General features: G+C 34.0%; 2 protein-coding genes across 6 annotated transcripts in view; both read right to left on the bottom strand.

Moving 5' to 3' along the window:
• LOC124297163 (endothelin-converting enzyme 1-like) overlaps nt 1-3,297 on the bottom strand; it is a 38,446-nt gene extending 35,149 nt beyond the window's left edge. For 2 of the 3 annotated variants that reach the window (XM_046747878.1, XM_046747880.1), the window contains exon 1: nt 2,627-3,293. The gene's annotated coding sequence lies outside the window, so the exon portion shown is untranslated. Of the gene's footprint in view, nt 1-2,626 lie in introns of all 3 variants that reach the window. The other variant, XM_046747881.1, reaches the window with a different exon arrangement.
• Nucleotides 3,298-8,371: 5,074 nt separating this feature from the next.
• On the bottom strand, nt 8,372-15,380 carry LOC124297167 (malate synthase-like). Of its 3 annotated transcripts, XM_046747887.1 has the most exons (3): nt 15,148-15,380; nt 14,783-15,059; nt 8,372-11,540 (listed from the first exon to the last, which is right to left on the bottom strand). In XM_046747887.1, exons 2-3 carry the CDS (start codon nt 15,051-15,053, stop codon nt 10,165-10,167), a joined length of 1,647 nt encoding a protein of 548 aa, XP_046603843.1. In that variant the 5' UTR covers nt 15,054-15,059; nt 15,148-15,380; the 3' UTR covers nt 8,372-10,164. The 3 variants fall into 3 exon arrangements, with proteins under 3 accessions (XP_046603843.1, XP_046603842.1, XP_046603844.1); XM_046747886.1 differs by having other exon boundaries at nt 14,783-15,380; XM_046747888.1 differs by lacking the exons at nt 14,783-15,059; nt 15,148-15,380 and adding an exon at nt 12,241-12,564.
• Nucleotides 15,381-15,908: the final 528 nt, after the last annotated feature.

Genomic DNA, 15,908 nt, shown 5'->3' with positions numbered 1-15,908 from the left:
TTGATTTCTTTATTCACGTCTTTGAATACATCTAATTAGCTACTCATATCAAAAATACCTGTTCCCCGTGTAAGATCAAACGTCACTTGCAAAATATCAACAATGGTACAATCCACGAGCCGACTCATATCAGCATCATCTTTCTCCCTTGAAACCGTACATTATGAAGTGTGTTTTTTGTGAGACTTGAACTTCTCTTTGTATAAAAGTAAACTGCAAAGATGCGGCTTTTATCTTAGGGTCATGTAATACTCCTACCTTTACTGACCGAGCAAATTCACCCTTTTTCTTCCTATACTGAGATCGATACTATACGTACGTAATATGTAGAATTTACGTGTAAATGGCAAACCCGGTGAAGAGAATTTCTGGTTCGTATATAAATTTATCGTTTGCATAAAATGACGACTTCAAGTAAAAATGTACACAATATTCCGATATAGCTTTCAATATATTCCATTGCAGCAATAACTGTAATAAACTGAATACCTGTATGTAGTTCGTGTTTATAGCTAAGTCATTATACTTATACGCGGTCAATGTAAACGACTCAAGCTTCGGTTTTTATCTTAAATAATGGTTGATATGACGCTTGGTCACGGAACGTTTATTAATGGTAGAAGACGAAATCTAGCTACAGGCAAAAATATGTGAATATAATACACGTTTTAGTACTAAAAAGACTTTTTCTATGCCAGAGCATCTGAAGGAGATTGACTGACCAAAAATCGATACTTTGCTGTAATTTTATTATGATATAGTTGTGCATTGAATATCTATCAAATTATTATATTCATAAACTACGAAGATTTCCTTTGAAATACAAGAACAATAAATACTAGAATTATAAACAAAAACTTAGACATCGATACTTCATTTCAAATCGCTTCAATTCATAGCTGAAAATCTAGTAGATTGGTTCGATTTTGGCTTATGGCGCATTTTATACAGAAGATCATTTTCAATAAAGTTACTGGATCAGTTTCTTCTTCTCCAATAGTCAATAAAATATTACCATTTATTGATCATAAGAAATATCGGTGCAATGCTGTGAAGTTAAATATTCAACAATGTCAATATGTCAAAAAAATAGTATTTCACTGTATGAAGACGGTATTTGAATGAAATGAGCCATCGTAGAGTTAAATTTGAGGATTTCACATATTTTTAACAATTTTTAACAGATTTGAAATGAACCAACGATATCCAAGTTTTTGTTTATAATTCCCGTTCTTGCTGAATCTATAATTTTAAAGAGATCTTCATTGTTTATGAGCATTGTAAGTAAATCGATAAATACTCAATCTACATATATTTTACGATAGTCCTTACGAGTGAAAATTACGGCATAACATTCAGTTGATAAGTACAGAACTGTTACTTATTAAAAATCACTGTGTATTTTGTACATCCAATCTCGCAATTCAAATAAAACTGGGAAAACTTGCAAACTTTTTTTGTAATATATTTATTATACCAGCGGGCGGGGATGGAATCCTATTTATAGTCAAATTTACCAGTGAATTCTATTTACCGAAGCTGATTAAACGTAACTACACGTATATAATTAATCTTTCAATTCACGCTGGGATTCCAGCGCCCCACGTTTTTTCGCAGCCTTTTATTTATCTGAATATTTTTTTGGTAACAACCGCCTAGTTTTTTGGCTCTACATGATCCAGAAATATTTCTAAGTCTAAAAAAAAAATACAAAATTTATTTATTGCAAAAATAGCACATGTAAACAAATATTCGAGATTTTTACTTTTCCACGAAGAAAAGCATTTCCTGCTAATACACCATGGAAATTTAAATGCCGATTTTTACACAAGCTTAATACACACCAAAAAAATTTTCATCTTGTTGTTTCTGTTTATCCGCCATATTGGATCGGCTACTTTGAATTTTTGACTTTCGAGTTCATATTCGTAATCAGCGACCTATGGAGGGTACAGGAGAGGAAGACAATGTCATATGAATTTTCAACTGGAAAATTGTCCGCCACAACGTTGCAAATAGTGGTTCAATAAGTCACCAGAATGGTGCTGATAAACAATAAGGGTTCAACTTGAACTTGGCCTTTATAGATGAAGTAAAGTATGTCAAAGGAAAGTAGCAATATATAGAAGTAGATGTAATGACTAGATTAGTTGATAAAAGTGCCCTAAATGCAATGGTCAACTGCTAACGTAGTGAAATAGAAATATACTCAATATAACCTAAAAACTTGCCACAAGACATTATTGATACCCAATCCTGAATTTCAAAATTTCATGACGATAGATTTAATAAATGGAACAAATGACTTTATTTAATTGGAACTTGAAAATGTCATTTAATAAGTGTTTTGAAAACAGCGCCTTCACAAAGTGTATACCTATCTATCTCCGTTTAATTCTATCCTGCTCTAACAATTTTTGGCGCTTTCTTTTAAATGTGTCCCTTCTGCTACAGCAACGCCATCTCATATGTACTCTACTTTATGGACACTTTCTATACACGGACATAGTTCTCCTTACCTCTATCCTCCATACAGCGACCCCAAAAGCCCATGATACAAAATTTCAAGTGAATCGCATTTAAGAAAAAATACATGCGTGAAAGGGTAAAAAAAAAGTGTATTTACCTTTGAATATACCGAAGAACCTTCGCATGTGTGAGTTGGTTGTATTTTTGATTGAAAAATCAAATTAATACCCTTGAAATAGAACTCGACTATCGATGTCCTTTGACCACTAGTACAACGTTTTTATAAACAAAATCACATGCTTAACCGCGATCTGTAAACACTCGTTTTGTCATTTTTCTCCGTGTATCTTCCATTGCCTTTCAATCAAATAGGTATCACTTCCAAATTTGACCGATATGCGACTCGATTTGAATAGCAGTAGATAACTTCCGATTAGACCGCCTCGTATCGGCGTCGATTGCAATATTCAAAATCTCCGAATCTCTGCGGAATAGAATAAACTTGCCTGTGATGCGGAAGACAGTCAACTAACAATAAGTATACGTCCAGTCTTGCGACCGTTCAAGAGTAATATTCCCCCACCTCGCCTATCCGTGATTCGCCTTAGAGCTTCGTTCAATTGCCATCAATCGTGGGAGAACGCGAGAAAACAGGCTGAATACTCGGCTTCACTTTTTTGCTCACAATTCTATAATCTCCAATTTAAAGGTTGGCTGATTCGCTAATACAGTACCTATACATGTAACGTCGGGAAAATGTTCTGCGTACACTTTTGACCAACATATCCTTGATTTTTCTTCACAATTAAGTATATGAGGTCAAGAATCTTGTTATCAGTATACGTGCAACATCTATACAAAAAACAATATAACCTCATCTTCCACGAGTCTGAAGAATGCATATTCAAACGCGCTGATTGTGAATGTTTTTCGCTTATCTCGCGGGCGTTACTCGTACAATTTAGCCTCCTCTTATTTTTTTTTTCCTTTCAATTGTATAGCGAACGGGTCAAAAGAACGCGTCATCGGTTACCAATTTCCTTGTCGTCTGTAACAGTTTAAATCAACTCATTGTCAGAGCCTCTGTCTCAACGCCAGGAAGCAACAATCAGTATCCAATTTTGGTGCAAGGCAACGAGACTATATAACGTTCTCAAAACCGTTACGCGAGAATAGTTGAAGCGCGCGCGTTCCGAATTTTCAATCGATTTTAATCATCTATAGCCGCTGTATCGATACGTCGAAAAAAAAACAGTCAATGGAAAATTTCAATATAATAAATAAGGGTTTAAGGAGGTTGTTCGACTTAAGTTAGATATTTTTTTTAATTGATTCTATTACTATAGATACACTCGTTCATTTGGTTTAATTTCAAAGATTATATTATGTTCGTAAGCTAATAAGATCTGTTCAAAACGACGAAATCGATCAATAATGGAACTATACAGAGAATCAAATATCTATGCTTCGTTTGAAATTGCTTCAAAATGATTGAAAATTTAGTACATTTATTCAATTTCACTTCACGATGGCTCATTTCCTACAAATTCACTGAAACACGTTTCTTTCGTCATTGTATCGTTAAATATTTTATTTTACGATCAACACATGACAAATCCTATTTTGACGAGTCAACTTTAGAAAAATGAATCCATTTTAGAGACTTTGACGGGAATTAGCTTTTTAAAAAAATTAAGCACCGTTGCGTCGAAATCTAATAAATTTAACAGAATTTCAACCACTCTGAAACAATTTGGAATAAGGCATTGATAGTTACGCTACTGTTGGTAATTTCCGTACTTCATATTTTTGTACGTTTAAAGAAATCTCCGTAAGTTACGAATATAATAATTTGATCAATATATAAATATTTACATATAAATTTAAGATAAATAGTCATTTACATCACTGCACGGAATTTGTAGATTTGCAACCTAATTTTGTAAATTGACAACTCTTTTGTACAGTAAATGTGTAGCAAATTCATAATTATTTTAAATGTTTAGATATTCGTGTCGTCACTTCACAATGCGTCATCTGGTAGAAAAAAATCAAACTAATGCAACCAGGCTGACAACTGACCGTTGACCGTGTTTTTTCGCGTATGGATGGTATGTGACAGGTCTATAATTGGTAACGTTTCATTAATTTATTCGTCATGAGTAATTTGAAACCTCAATAATTACGATTTGCCTCTATTAAAATTAAAAACTTAAGCTATGTGGTGATAGAATGGCACCGACAACCAAGCTCTAGCGCGATGAGGACATTTTCCAATACTCTTTGTACTTATTGTAGGTAATTGTCAAGAATAATTAGGGCGAATAATTATTATTTATTTGCTAATTAGAAGATACCTTTCAATCAGCACATCTTATTGACAGACAAACACATCTAAACGTAAAATAATGCCTGCTTCAATGTGCAATATAACAAAACATGTAATATTACGTTAACATAGCGTTACTTACACCCTGAATTCCGAAAAAAAGAACTGGATCAATTTAACAAGTCAACGTAAATTCGATTCCTATACATTGTAAAAACTATACCAAGCAAACGCATTGACCTATAAAAGTCATCGTGTGGTCGTGCTCATTGCAAAAAAACGAAGCATTTTCATCTTTACTTTACTAGTTTTTAAAATATTCCATTTGTATTCTATTTGATTGTGACTCGTCAAAAAAAATGTCTAGTATCAGCAGTTTAATTGCTAGGATAGTTGCAATGAAGATAATAGAATGTTTTTGCCTCTCCACAAACTCTGAAAAGAAGTTTATACATCGAATGATTCTTTTATGTAATTTGAGTTATTTATCCAATAACTTCTGTTTCATGCTGAAGAAATCGTGATTAAAATTGTTGAACTGATACTTGCTCCTCAGGAATAGATTGCATTTCTTCAATTATAAACATAGGCGAATCTATATAGGTACTGAGATGTTTCACTATGTGTTTACGATAAAAGGTTTCAATAATGATTGTGTATTTTTTCCAAAAAGTAATTACAGTATTCACATTTGGTAAAGAAGAACAAAGCCAAATTTGTGAATTTCATACTGTTCAATTTGGACAGGATTTGGTATAGAACCAACAGTGCTTAGAGATGTCATAGATGATATTTTTCATTCCATTTAAATCCAAAATCATGTGAAAAGGATCTATTGTAAATCCATTTTTGTTTAGGTACTGGATAATCATGGTACTGGTAATTAGCTATTCCGTGATATCGACATGTGTACAACTTCTGATAAGTTGTACGATAAAGGAACAAGAAAAAAGTGGACGATACGTGCCACGCAGATAGAGAGCTCATAAATTTATAACTTGCTGTCACTTCCTTGTTTTTGTGGTGGCTACGTTGTGCTTGCTTCTGCATAATTCTAGACAACCATAACACCGGGTCATTATCCCTCCTACTATATTACTTTTCTCTTTCCAGAGTGAAATAGCATAAAGATATCCGAGGAATAAGAGGCGGTAAAAACAATTTTCATCGTGACAATTTTGTCATCCAATAATGGGAAGCAATCCAAGTGGAAAGTGAGGTAAACTTTCATCAAATCTATAACGTTGTAATTTATTCGAATCACTTTTGTCTTATAAATTGCGTATAGAAATCGCCGATTTCTTTTGTCAATATCGTAACGTTCAACTAGCGTAACAATTCACGGATTACTGTAAAATTTCTCATGATTCGCTTTTTTGCCAAACAAAGATTAGCCCTAACTCGATCAAGATTTCACGCGAAAACACTTTTTTGGGTGTTTCAAACAATTCGTTCTGTGAGTAGCACCGTGTTTTTTCGCACCTCGCGTTTATAGCAAACTAACCTCAAACTTACACCGAGACACCAAGGCACCAAACAACATCCTGCGGAAGAAGAATTTAAAAATAATGATTCATAATATGTATGCATGGGAAATTCCACCCGAAATTCAGTTATTTGAACTCTCACTATTTTTTATTTACGTCGGTATTTTTTTGTGCTGTTCTATCATCGAAAGTGAAGACCAAGAATGAATAAATAAACAATAGTGAGAAATTGGACACACTTTTCGAAAAATAATGTCCATTGTTATCTGAACGTTTCAATACATTTAACACTTTCAGTTACACATTTTTCAACTTTATCTTTTGGCCTGAATTATGTCACTCGGTTTTTGGGGTCACTGACCAGGAATCTGATGGCTGAATTTTATAATTTTTAAATCCAAGACGGCGTATGTAAAATCGAACAAACTATCGAAATTCGATGATTCCGTCCGAAATTTGTCACTCGGGGGTTTTTGGACTTTTTGGGGTTATACGAAGTAACAAAGATCGTTTGAAGTGGTAAATAAACTGTGATAAGGCAGAGACATGGGAAATTTTTTAGGTAGGAGGCTGAGCATCCCACTGTGACTGAAAGGGTTAAACGGAAACATACAAATTTCAAGGAAATAGATATTTCTAAGCCATTTACAAAGACAAAATCATTACGGACCTCCAAAATCGGAAATATTTTATACGTCCATTTTCTAAATCCGTATAGATCTGTAACTCGAATTCGCTGTAAAGACACAATGCAAATTTTCAAAAGAAATCGGTATAAAATGATATATTTATTTGATCTTCAAAAGAATGCCCATGCAATGCGATTCTTCACTTCAGCTTCGTGAAAGAAAAAGTCTAAATATTGCACAGTATTCGAAGTCGAACAGTATTCTTGGAATTTGCATATTTCTGAAACATGCATTGAAATGTGCATGTAATGATTTCAAAAAAAATTGAAGTCTCTTTCTTTCTCAAGGACTTTATATTCCCAACAAATTGGTAGACTGCTTTTCATCGTTAACCTAATTTTTTGTAGTAACATTCTTCTGAATGAGTACATTTCGAGTCAAAGAATTTTATCGGCCTGTGAGATGGGACGAAGTCAGCAGCTATCTTGACAGAAAAAAATACACGTGACAACGACATGGAAAATAGCGGCCCGGCCGGGCCGAATGAAAAATAAGGATTCAAAACCGAAATTCCGGCATATAATATATATATCAAAATCCTGAGAATAAAGGCAATTGCTATGTCGATTGAAAACGGAACGAGTGGTATAATATCGTGAAAGTCATATCCTGCAATTTCGGATGATTTAGCAATTAATATTACCGGAAAATGTTTTAGCACGACTGCCATAGCAGTGACACGTTTAATCGATTCGTTTTGAGCCGCTTGTTTATTTAATGCGATTGTGTCCAGTTGCCATTACGCGTCAATATACAGATGTAGATGGTGATGAATTCCAAATAACTAAAGATAAAGGCTATCGGAGGATAAGTATGGGTGGGATGCCCCAGTACGGATTGTGTTATTTTTGTTTTAGTAGTTGCAACGATAAAAGATTACTATTTGCCAAGTTTCAACTCTCAAAAATTTACCCTAAAGAGGTGTGAATTTATTTTCGAAGAATCAAAAAAAAATTCATATCTTTTGAATGACCTAACCGATTTGGCTGAAATTTTAATATGTTGTATATATCACTATAGTGCATTTGTAAAAAAAAATAAATAAAATTACCAACGCGAAACAAAATTTATAACCTCAAAAAAGAAAAGGTTTTATTTGTCTTTTTTTTTTATCACTTTGCAATTTTGGTACAAATAATTCAAGGTGATACGAGGTCAATGACTGGCAGTACTTGTTATCTGTTATCATATGTAACGACAAATAGAGTTTCATACGTGTACAAAAATTTTCGTAATTGTACAATGAATATGACCTCAAAAAAAAAATCTTTTTAGACATTCTATTTTTTTTTTTTTTTTTTAACTAGGACGCACCCGACAAAAATTTTGAAAAAATTATATATTAAGTAAAATTTTATTGGTAAATAAACTCTCATCCCCTAAGGGTAACTTTTAAGCATTGGAGAATCGGGACAATTTTGTCTTGCAACTTCGAAGCGATTTGGACTTTGTTGTAAAATGATCGCATGCTATTGTCAGAAAGTGCGGTTTGTCCAGCTAGGGCCGAGTAAATAGCGTACAGATTTGTTATTTATTTATTTTACTTTTAGGCGGACTTTGAGGTTATTTTCGGCAAGTTTGCAGTCTGCCTATATGAAATTACCGTATACGGAGACGCATTACGTCTTCGGATCATTATAATCTTTGCGACTCCTGAAAGATTCATTCGGATAATGATAGTTTCATTTGAGTATCCATTAGCTCTTGATATGCGTGCATTAGTTCAGGAGACATATCTCAAAGAAATGCTATTGGGATTGTGACTTTGCAATGTGTCATGTGCTGGAAAAAATAAAACTAATGCAACCAGGCCGACAGCTGACCGTTGACAGTCTTTTTCGGGCGTAGACAGTAGAGTAGGTAGGTATATTGATTATGTTTAATTGATTTATGTGGCATGAGTAATTTGAATCTCCAAGAATTACAATTTGCCTCCATTAACATTAAAAACTTAGGTTATTTGGTGATAAAATGGCGCGGACAACTAGGCTCTGACGTCATGAGGTCATTTTCCAATATTATGATTGTGTACATATTGCTATACCAAAATCAAGAGAGATTTCAGGTTATTCCTTAACAAATTTGTTTATTAAAATAGGCTATACACGTATCGCAATGAAAAAATGTTGATTATTCCCAATAACTACATATAATGTAATATAAAAATTTGGTTAGACATAAGATGAGTGGAGCTGTATTTAAAAGTGTCGTGAGACTGTGGCTATTCGGCTTGAAATTCCACTAAATCTCGGTAAAATTTAACATGAACCTCGTAATGAATACAACGATTCGTCTTGTTGGGTCGGGTTAATTACTATAATCCTAAATTTTTTGGTACTCAGTATCATTAAATAATACGGACTTAATCCTGGAAACATTTGATAAAGTCAAAGCGAAACCCATAACTCAAACAGTTAGAATAAGTTTTGGTTCGAAAGTCAATTTCACGTAAAAGTTAACCTTCAATCGTTTTTTATATCTAAACTACTATCTTCACAAAAAAGTTTAAATGACAAATTGGTTGAAGGCTGAATTCGCTAAAAAATGCTTTGAGAATCACGTCTGCATTAATAAATATAGCTCAGTTGTTACAATTGAGAAAAAGTAACATCTTCTCTGTTATTTAAGGAGATGATTTCGGTGAAATTTTGACGAAAACGATGTTCTCGCTTTTGAAATGACCAGAAAAAATATAATCAAAAACTGCTTCTTACTAGATTTTGGTAACGGTAGCATGTGTACCGGAAAAAATTTCAATCTTTTACGACGAAAGTTTATGCGTAATAATTTTTGGCAGCGGTGTGCAGGAAATCGTATACAAATAAGTGCTTTCGCATACCTATACTTTGATTACAGAGGATTAAAATTTTTTTTTCAGGACATATGGTATCTCAAGTTGCATCTTGTAGGAAGGAATTCTCGATTACATTTTTTTCGGTCAGTTCAATACCGGAAAACTCTGTATAATAAAAATTTCGGCGAAGTCCCTTCTTAAATGGGAAAATTTTGAATTCTGAAAGTAGTCTCCTAAAATTAAATTTAGTACTATCGTTCCAGGGGGATTATTTTTCTGCTACGTACGATAAGATTTTCAGATCAAAGTAGAAAAATGTCATTTGAAACAAAACACCCAAATGTGCATGTCATCTTGAAAAAAAAAAATAAGCAAAAAAGCACACGTTGTTTAAAATTACAAGCGAGAATGATGTAGTCTACGAAATACATGTGCATCATTCAAGTAGGTTGTAATAAAATCAGGAAACTCTCTATGGTTGACAATTTCCGTAAACAAATCGCGAGCTGTATGTAAATTGATTTTTTCCTGGAAATTAGAGCAATACTCTTCCAATAAATGGTCAATGATTTGACAGGCATAACTGTCTACTAATCCCCTCGTTAGTAATTTTCCGTTTCCGTCCTCAAACTTCGCCCCGTGTCTTATCCACTGCCAAATCTGCGATCTTGAAATCTCTGCTGTCGCGGAGTCTTCCACAGCGCCTTTATATGCAAATTGGCCCACACCTTGCAACCAATAAAAGATGAATAAAATGGTTATCGATATGTTGTGCTTCAACCCGTCTACTGTTACGCCTCCGGTTGGCAGTCTAAGCAAGTCAGCTTCCGAAATGTCATTTGGTGTACCAGGATACTTTATCTGATTATAACTTGGCCCTCCGTAATTTTTCCATAAATTATTTATGTAGGGGACAAGCCCGGAATCAAACACCATGAAACCATCCACGCCCATTTGAATTTCTGCAAGTTTTCCATTTACTACTGTTTCCACGACTCTGTGAAACTCATCTGGATCATCTTCTGTTGGCAATAACAAAGCCGCCATACCGCCAGTTGCATGCGCACCTCGTCTGTGACAAGTTTTGACCACAAGCTCCATGTAACACTTGAGAAAGTGACGATTCATGTTAACGTATTTGTTTCTATCAGGCAAGATGAAAGACTTGTTGTTGCCAAATTTGTTTATTATCGATGCCGCGTAATCCCATATTCCGCAATTTAGTCCCAATGAGTGATCTTTCAAGTTGAACAATATTTGATCCATTTCAAATGCGCTCAAAATATTCTCAATCAGAACGCAAGCTTTTATTGTCCCGTGAGGCATGTCAAGCCTCGACTCTGTCCATGTGAAAATATCGTCCCAGAGTTTCGCTTCACTAGCACCCTCCAGTTTTGATAAATAAAAATATGGACCGCTTTCACAGTATCGCAATATGTTTGCGTTGTGAAATGTGAGTAAAACAAAATCTAGAAGAGGTCCAGGGACCTCTTTCCCATTCACAGTGACGTTGTGCTCTAGCATGTTCCACGCTCTTGGCCGCAGCATAAGAATCGGCGCTTTCCAAATTGGAAGAACATTGGACAGTTCATTTCGAACCGCCTTATACACGTTGTACAAGCCTACTATTTGATTTCTCCATGTTGGACAATGGCCATCATCAAAATCTACTTGTATGCCCTCCACATTGCAGCCGAGTGCTTTAGTAAAATGATCCAAATTTGATGGACTGACATCGCCAAGGTCTAAATGCCGGTTTTGCAGTCGTCTACCTAGAAAAATTATCAGAATATTAAATAGCGGACGTTTAATATAATCCACATTCATCCGCCATTACCATTAGATAAACAACGAACATCATTATTATATGTACAATGTCTCCGTCAGATGGATTACTTATTCTTTGCCGCTATGCATGCGGTTATGATAATTGGTAGATCGACTGAAATAGCCCATACAGCATGAAATTTCTCAATAAAAATCAACAAATATTTCACCCATGTACAGATTCATTTATTCGTTACCGAACGCGAGACCTGGATGAGAAAGAGCAGCTTCTGCGGACACTACGATGCAACGCAATGGCTGAGGGAGTAGCACTCGTGATCAGCAACGAATAAATCACCCTATATGTTCGCTTTCTCACGATTTTCACACTGAGAAAAAGTCAGTAAATCAAATGACCAAATTTTTCAACTATCAATACGATTACTTCGAATAATTTTTCGGTTCAAGCAACTACGCATTGGATCAAATCACAATATTCGTTCATCAATTAGTTAATTGTTTTTGAATTTCATATACTCCAAGATAATGAAAGTATATGTTGTATTACAAGTGCGGAGAGCCGGAAATTTCCGATGAGTGAGAGTTGTGCGATCTTGCAGCGTGAGTCGCAAAAACGAGATCAGTAATTACCACGGTCTTATACACAGGCCTGGAAACTCGCATGGCAGGGGATTTCTCACTTACAATTAGTGTGAAAAGTCAGAACTATTCCGATAGGTACGCGCATAGGCATCCATAGAGTATATCTAGACAGTATGGCCAATGTGTGTATGTACTTTTCGCTGATTGGTGCCGCCCTTCTAACAGGGAAGGTATACCAGGTCGATCTCTTTGATTTTAATCTAGATCATACATGTGTGGTGCATCTAAAACGAAGCAATACGTATTTTTTTATCGGCCATAAAACACTTTAAGGGCGTGAAACTGCCCTCCATAGATGGAGGTATAAAGCATCAATTTCGGTGCTTCATCCATAAGAAGAGAATACTTTTTAGCCAAACAAACTACAATGTTATTGTTTTTATAAAAATAATTATCGATTAACAATTATAATGTTGCTTATCGTATCATTCGCATAAGCGTGCTCTTCAGTAATTGATGATGTAAAAGTGTTATTACTATGGATCTCCAAGAATTCTTGTATCTAATAGCCTGAAGAAAGAGCGAGTACTACATTAATATACTTTTAAATATTTGTTAGTGGTATTTATCAGCACAGACGAGATTGATCAACTGTCCGTATTAGAGCAGATAAAACACACAACTTACAAAAGATTACGATTATTTTCGAATAAATATTAGTGAACGCCCTGTATATGGTAGAACAATTGTATTTTTCACTAAAGTAGTCTTCCACGAATAGTTTCATAATTTATGGAGATCTTTTTCATTCGGTTTAATGCGTGAATATACTTTCATAAACCATTTTCGATTTCAAATCCGAGTCGCTAGCATGCACAGTATAGGCGATAACGATGGCCACTATTTGTAAGCTAAAAATAATCCATGCATCGATTAATCAACCCCCAAAATTGATCGAACACGACTCGATTGAATCGGTGAAAATTAATCAATTAATCGATTATTTCGTATTTTCCTGAATCGGTGCATTTAGAACAAAAATTTTGTAAATTTCAGTATGCAGCCTTCGTAGCGGAAAAGAAAATTGACAATTTATAGTTTCATTCAAAATATTTTTCAATTTCAGGTGAAAATGTTCATTTATCTTTCAGTTATTATGTCAAATAGGTACTTAGTAAGTAAGAAATTGATAATGATTGATACTTTAATCACATAAATTGATATTGTATTGCGTCGTTCATGGGAGTAAAAAACGAAAACCGTTTGTGACGTAAAATAATCGATTATTCTCGATTAATCGGAAAAAAATAATCGATTTAATCGGAAATCGATTATTTTTTGTCATTCTTAATAAGCAATCCTCGATCGAGAGTAGTTGTATATCAGTGATTACTTCTGAAAATCTGCGACTGAAACGCTTTTTATTTCTCATAGGAATTTTGTTCTTTGCGTATTACAGCCGTTTGAAACTAGTAATTTGGTAGTTTCAAATGGTTCAGAACAGGATTGGCGGATCGTCATTTGATCGTCGTACGCTCGGCGGCTGTCCTGAATCATCAAATGCTACTGGATTAGCCAATGTCAAACGGATGTTATACGCAAACGACAACTTTTTTAGAAAATGTAAAAAAATTTTTAGTAGCACATTTTCACGAGAAACACATCGCATCGGTAGCCTATGGGGCTTATGATTTGGAAAAAAATTACTTTATATAACGCGAGCATGTTTTACGCGTTTTATCATGCTTGTTTTCCATACACAAAGTAACCGTTTCTATGACGGTCGAGTGAGTCTGCGAATACGTATGCGCGGAGTACTGAAATGATCACTTTTGAGTCCCAAGAGTTAAAAGTGGTCTAGTCTGTACTGTGCGCATGCGCTGTATCGAATGAATCTGACATTACGCGACCCTAACCTCAATTTCGTGCTTCGTGAAAATACACGTAAGATACTCTTGTCATATAAAGAATTAATCGTGTGCAACAAAGAGTCAACCGTCTTTTCGCCGCGCGCATTTGCAATATTCGTCTATATGAAAATGTAGACTATTTCGTTTAATCTTTGCAAACGTTTGAAATTCTTTCATTTAATTTTATTACTAAATACGTAAATCATTTTCCCTATTAATTTGGTATTAACATTAACATATTTTATACACAATGAGAATTAAAGCAGTCGTTATTATAAGAAGTTATATTCAATTGTGATATTGCCATAAAAGAGAGAAGTTTCCCTGGTGAAAATGATTTCTGCAATTTTCTACGAATTTTTCGGGAAATTGGGACATTTCGTACAATTATTGACAACAAATTGTTTTCGTAAAAAATTATTTTTAAGCGTAGTTGTTCATATAAACTTGTAAATTTTCATGAAATATTATATTTTTTCAGCAAAAAAATTTACAAGCTACTGCAATTTTTAAAGAAAGTTAACAATTCTTCATGAAAACCTATGAATATTTACGATTTTGTACGAAATAATACGAAATGACCCAATTTCTGTAAAAATTCGTAGAAGTAGAAATTTTCACCATGGTTACTATAGAATGTGATGGTAATAATTTGTCAAAATATGTGGTAAAAAATTTTGATGTTAAAACTGAATGAATTCATCGTGAGAGATGTTTGCTATAATTTTACATACCCACTGGAGCTACTTTCCAATCACTGTTTGTAATGTCAGTTTCTAAGAATGTTGGTATTTTCGGGTTCCGTTTCAATTCATATTTTTTTATAAATCTCGTGTAGTAAAGTTGATCAACTTTGTCATCAAATTCTGTTATCAGATCTACCAAAAACTCGATAGCTTCCAACGTAAACAAAGCATCAAATTCCTTTTTTAAATTCTTTGGTGGAGACGCCAAAAACACATCATGTTTTTTTGCAGCAGCTAAACTTTCTTTTAACATACTCATTCTCCTCTATACAACAATTTAATAAAGCAATTTAGACAAAACGAATTATATTTTTTGATTCACATGTAGCTGTTTAATGATTATGCTCCGTTACCTTTTCAACGACTGGCTGGATTATCTAGCAGCAAAATACGTTCATTATTGTTGCTTGACCCCTGTTATCTCATATAACTGATAACGCCAATATCACAATGACAATTGCCACTTCTAACAGTGTTTAGCAGAAATTAACGATCACAGAATTATTCTGGTAGTATATTGTACAAAGAAATTGATATTTAAATGCCAATTTCTTTTAGGAAATATATGATACCCGTTTTTCATGTAGAAAGCTGGATTCATGAAGCTAGCAAGTAGCTCCGATTGCTTTAAAACTAATAAAGTGACATCTGTTGCTCATCTTAAAATGAGTCTACTGATCACCATATTTACTGTATGTAGGTAAGATAGTGATTTAATATTTGAAAACGAATCTATAAGGCTCTGAAATAATGAAAATTGATGTAAAATAGATTTCGTCACATAAAATTGACCTTGTTTTTCTTAGAATTGTTAAAGTTTGCTTACATTTATTTAAAAAAATATTAGTTTATATGTCAGTTATTGTACATTTTCAGAGACAATAAGTAAATTGTATAATATTGCAAATTTTTTTAGAATTTCTTCGTTAAGTAAACAACTTCATTTCTTCAAAAATCCTGAAATTGTTTTTTACTCTAGTCAGTACTCAGAAAAGTAAATGAAAATTATGATTACAATTATTAGCAGTGAAAGCATTTTATTACCCGAATTACTACTCATCGCATTCAATAGCTGACTAATAATTGGTCAATGATATCGGGGGTTTACTTATCA

Source organism: Neodiprion virginianus, chromosome 2 (genome assembly GCF_021901495.1).
Source record: "Neodiprion virginianus isolate iyNeoVirg1 chromosome 2, iyNeoVirg1.1, whole genome shotgun sequence".
NCBI lineage: Eukaryota > Metazoa > Arthropoda > Insecta > Hymenoptera > Diprionidae > Neodiprion > Neodiprion virginianus.
Note: the sequence above shows the minus strand (reverse complement) of the source record. Positions and strands in the feature narration are given on the sequence as shown.

Bases quoted from the DNA above. Each gene is read 5' to 3' on its own strand.
- LOC124297167 (XM_046747886.1), bottom strand. From the start codon at position 15,053: ATGAGTATGTTAAAAGAAAGTTTAGCTGCTGCAAAAAAACATGATGTG. The intron at 11,541-14,782 runs GTATGTAAAATT...TAATTTTTCTAG, and splicing joins TTGGAAAGTAGCTCCAGTGG to GTAGACGACTGCAAAACCGG.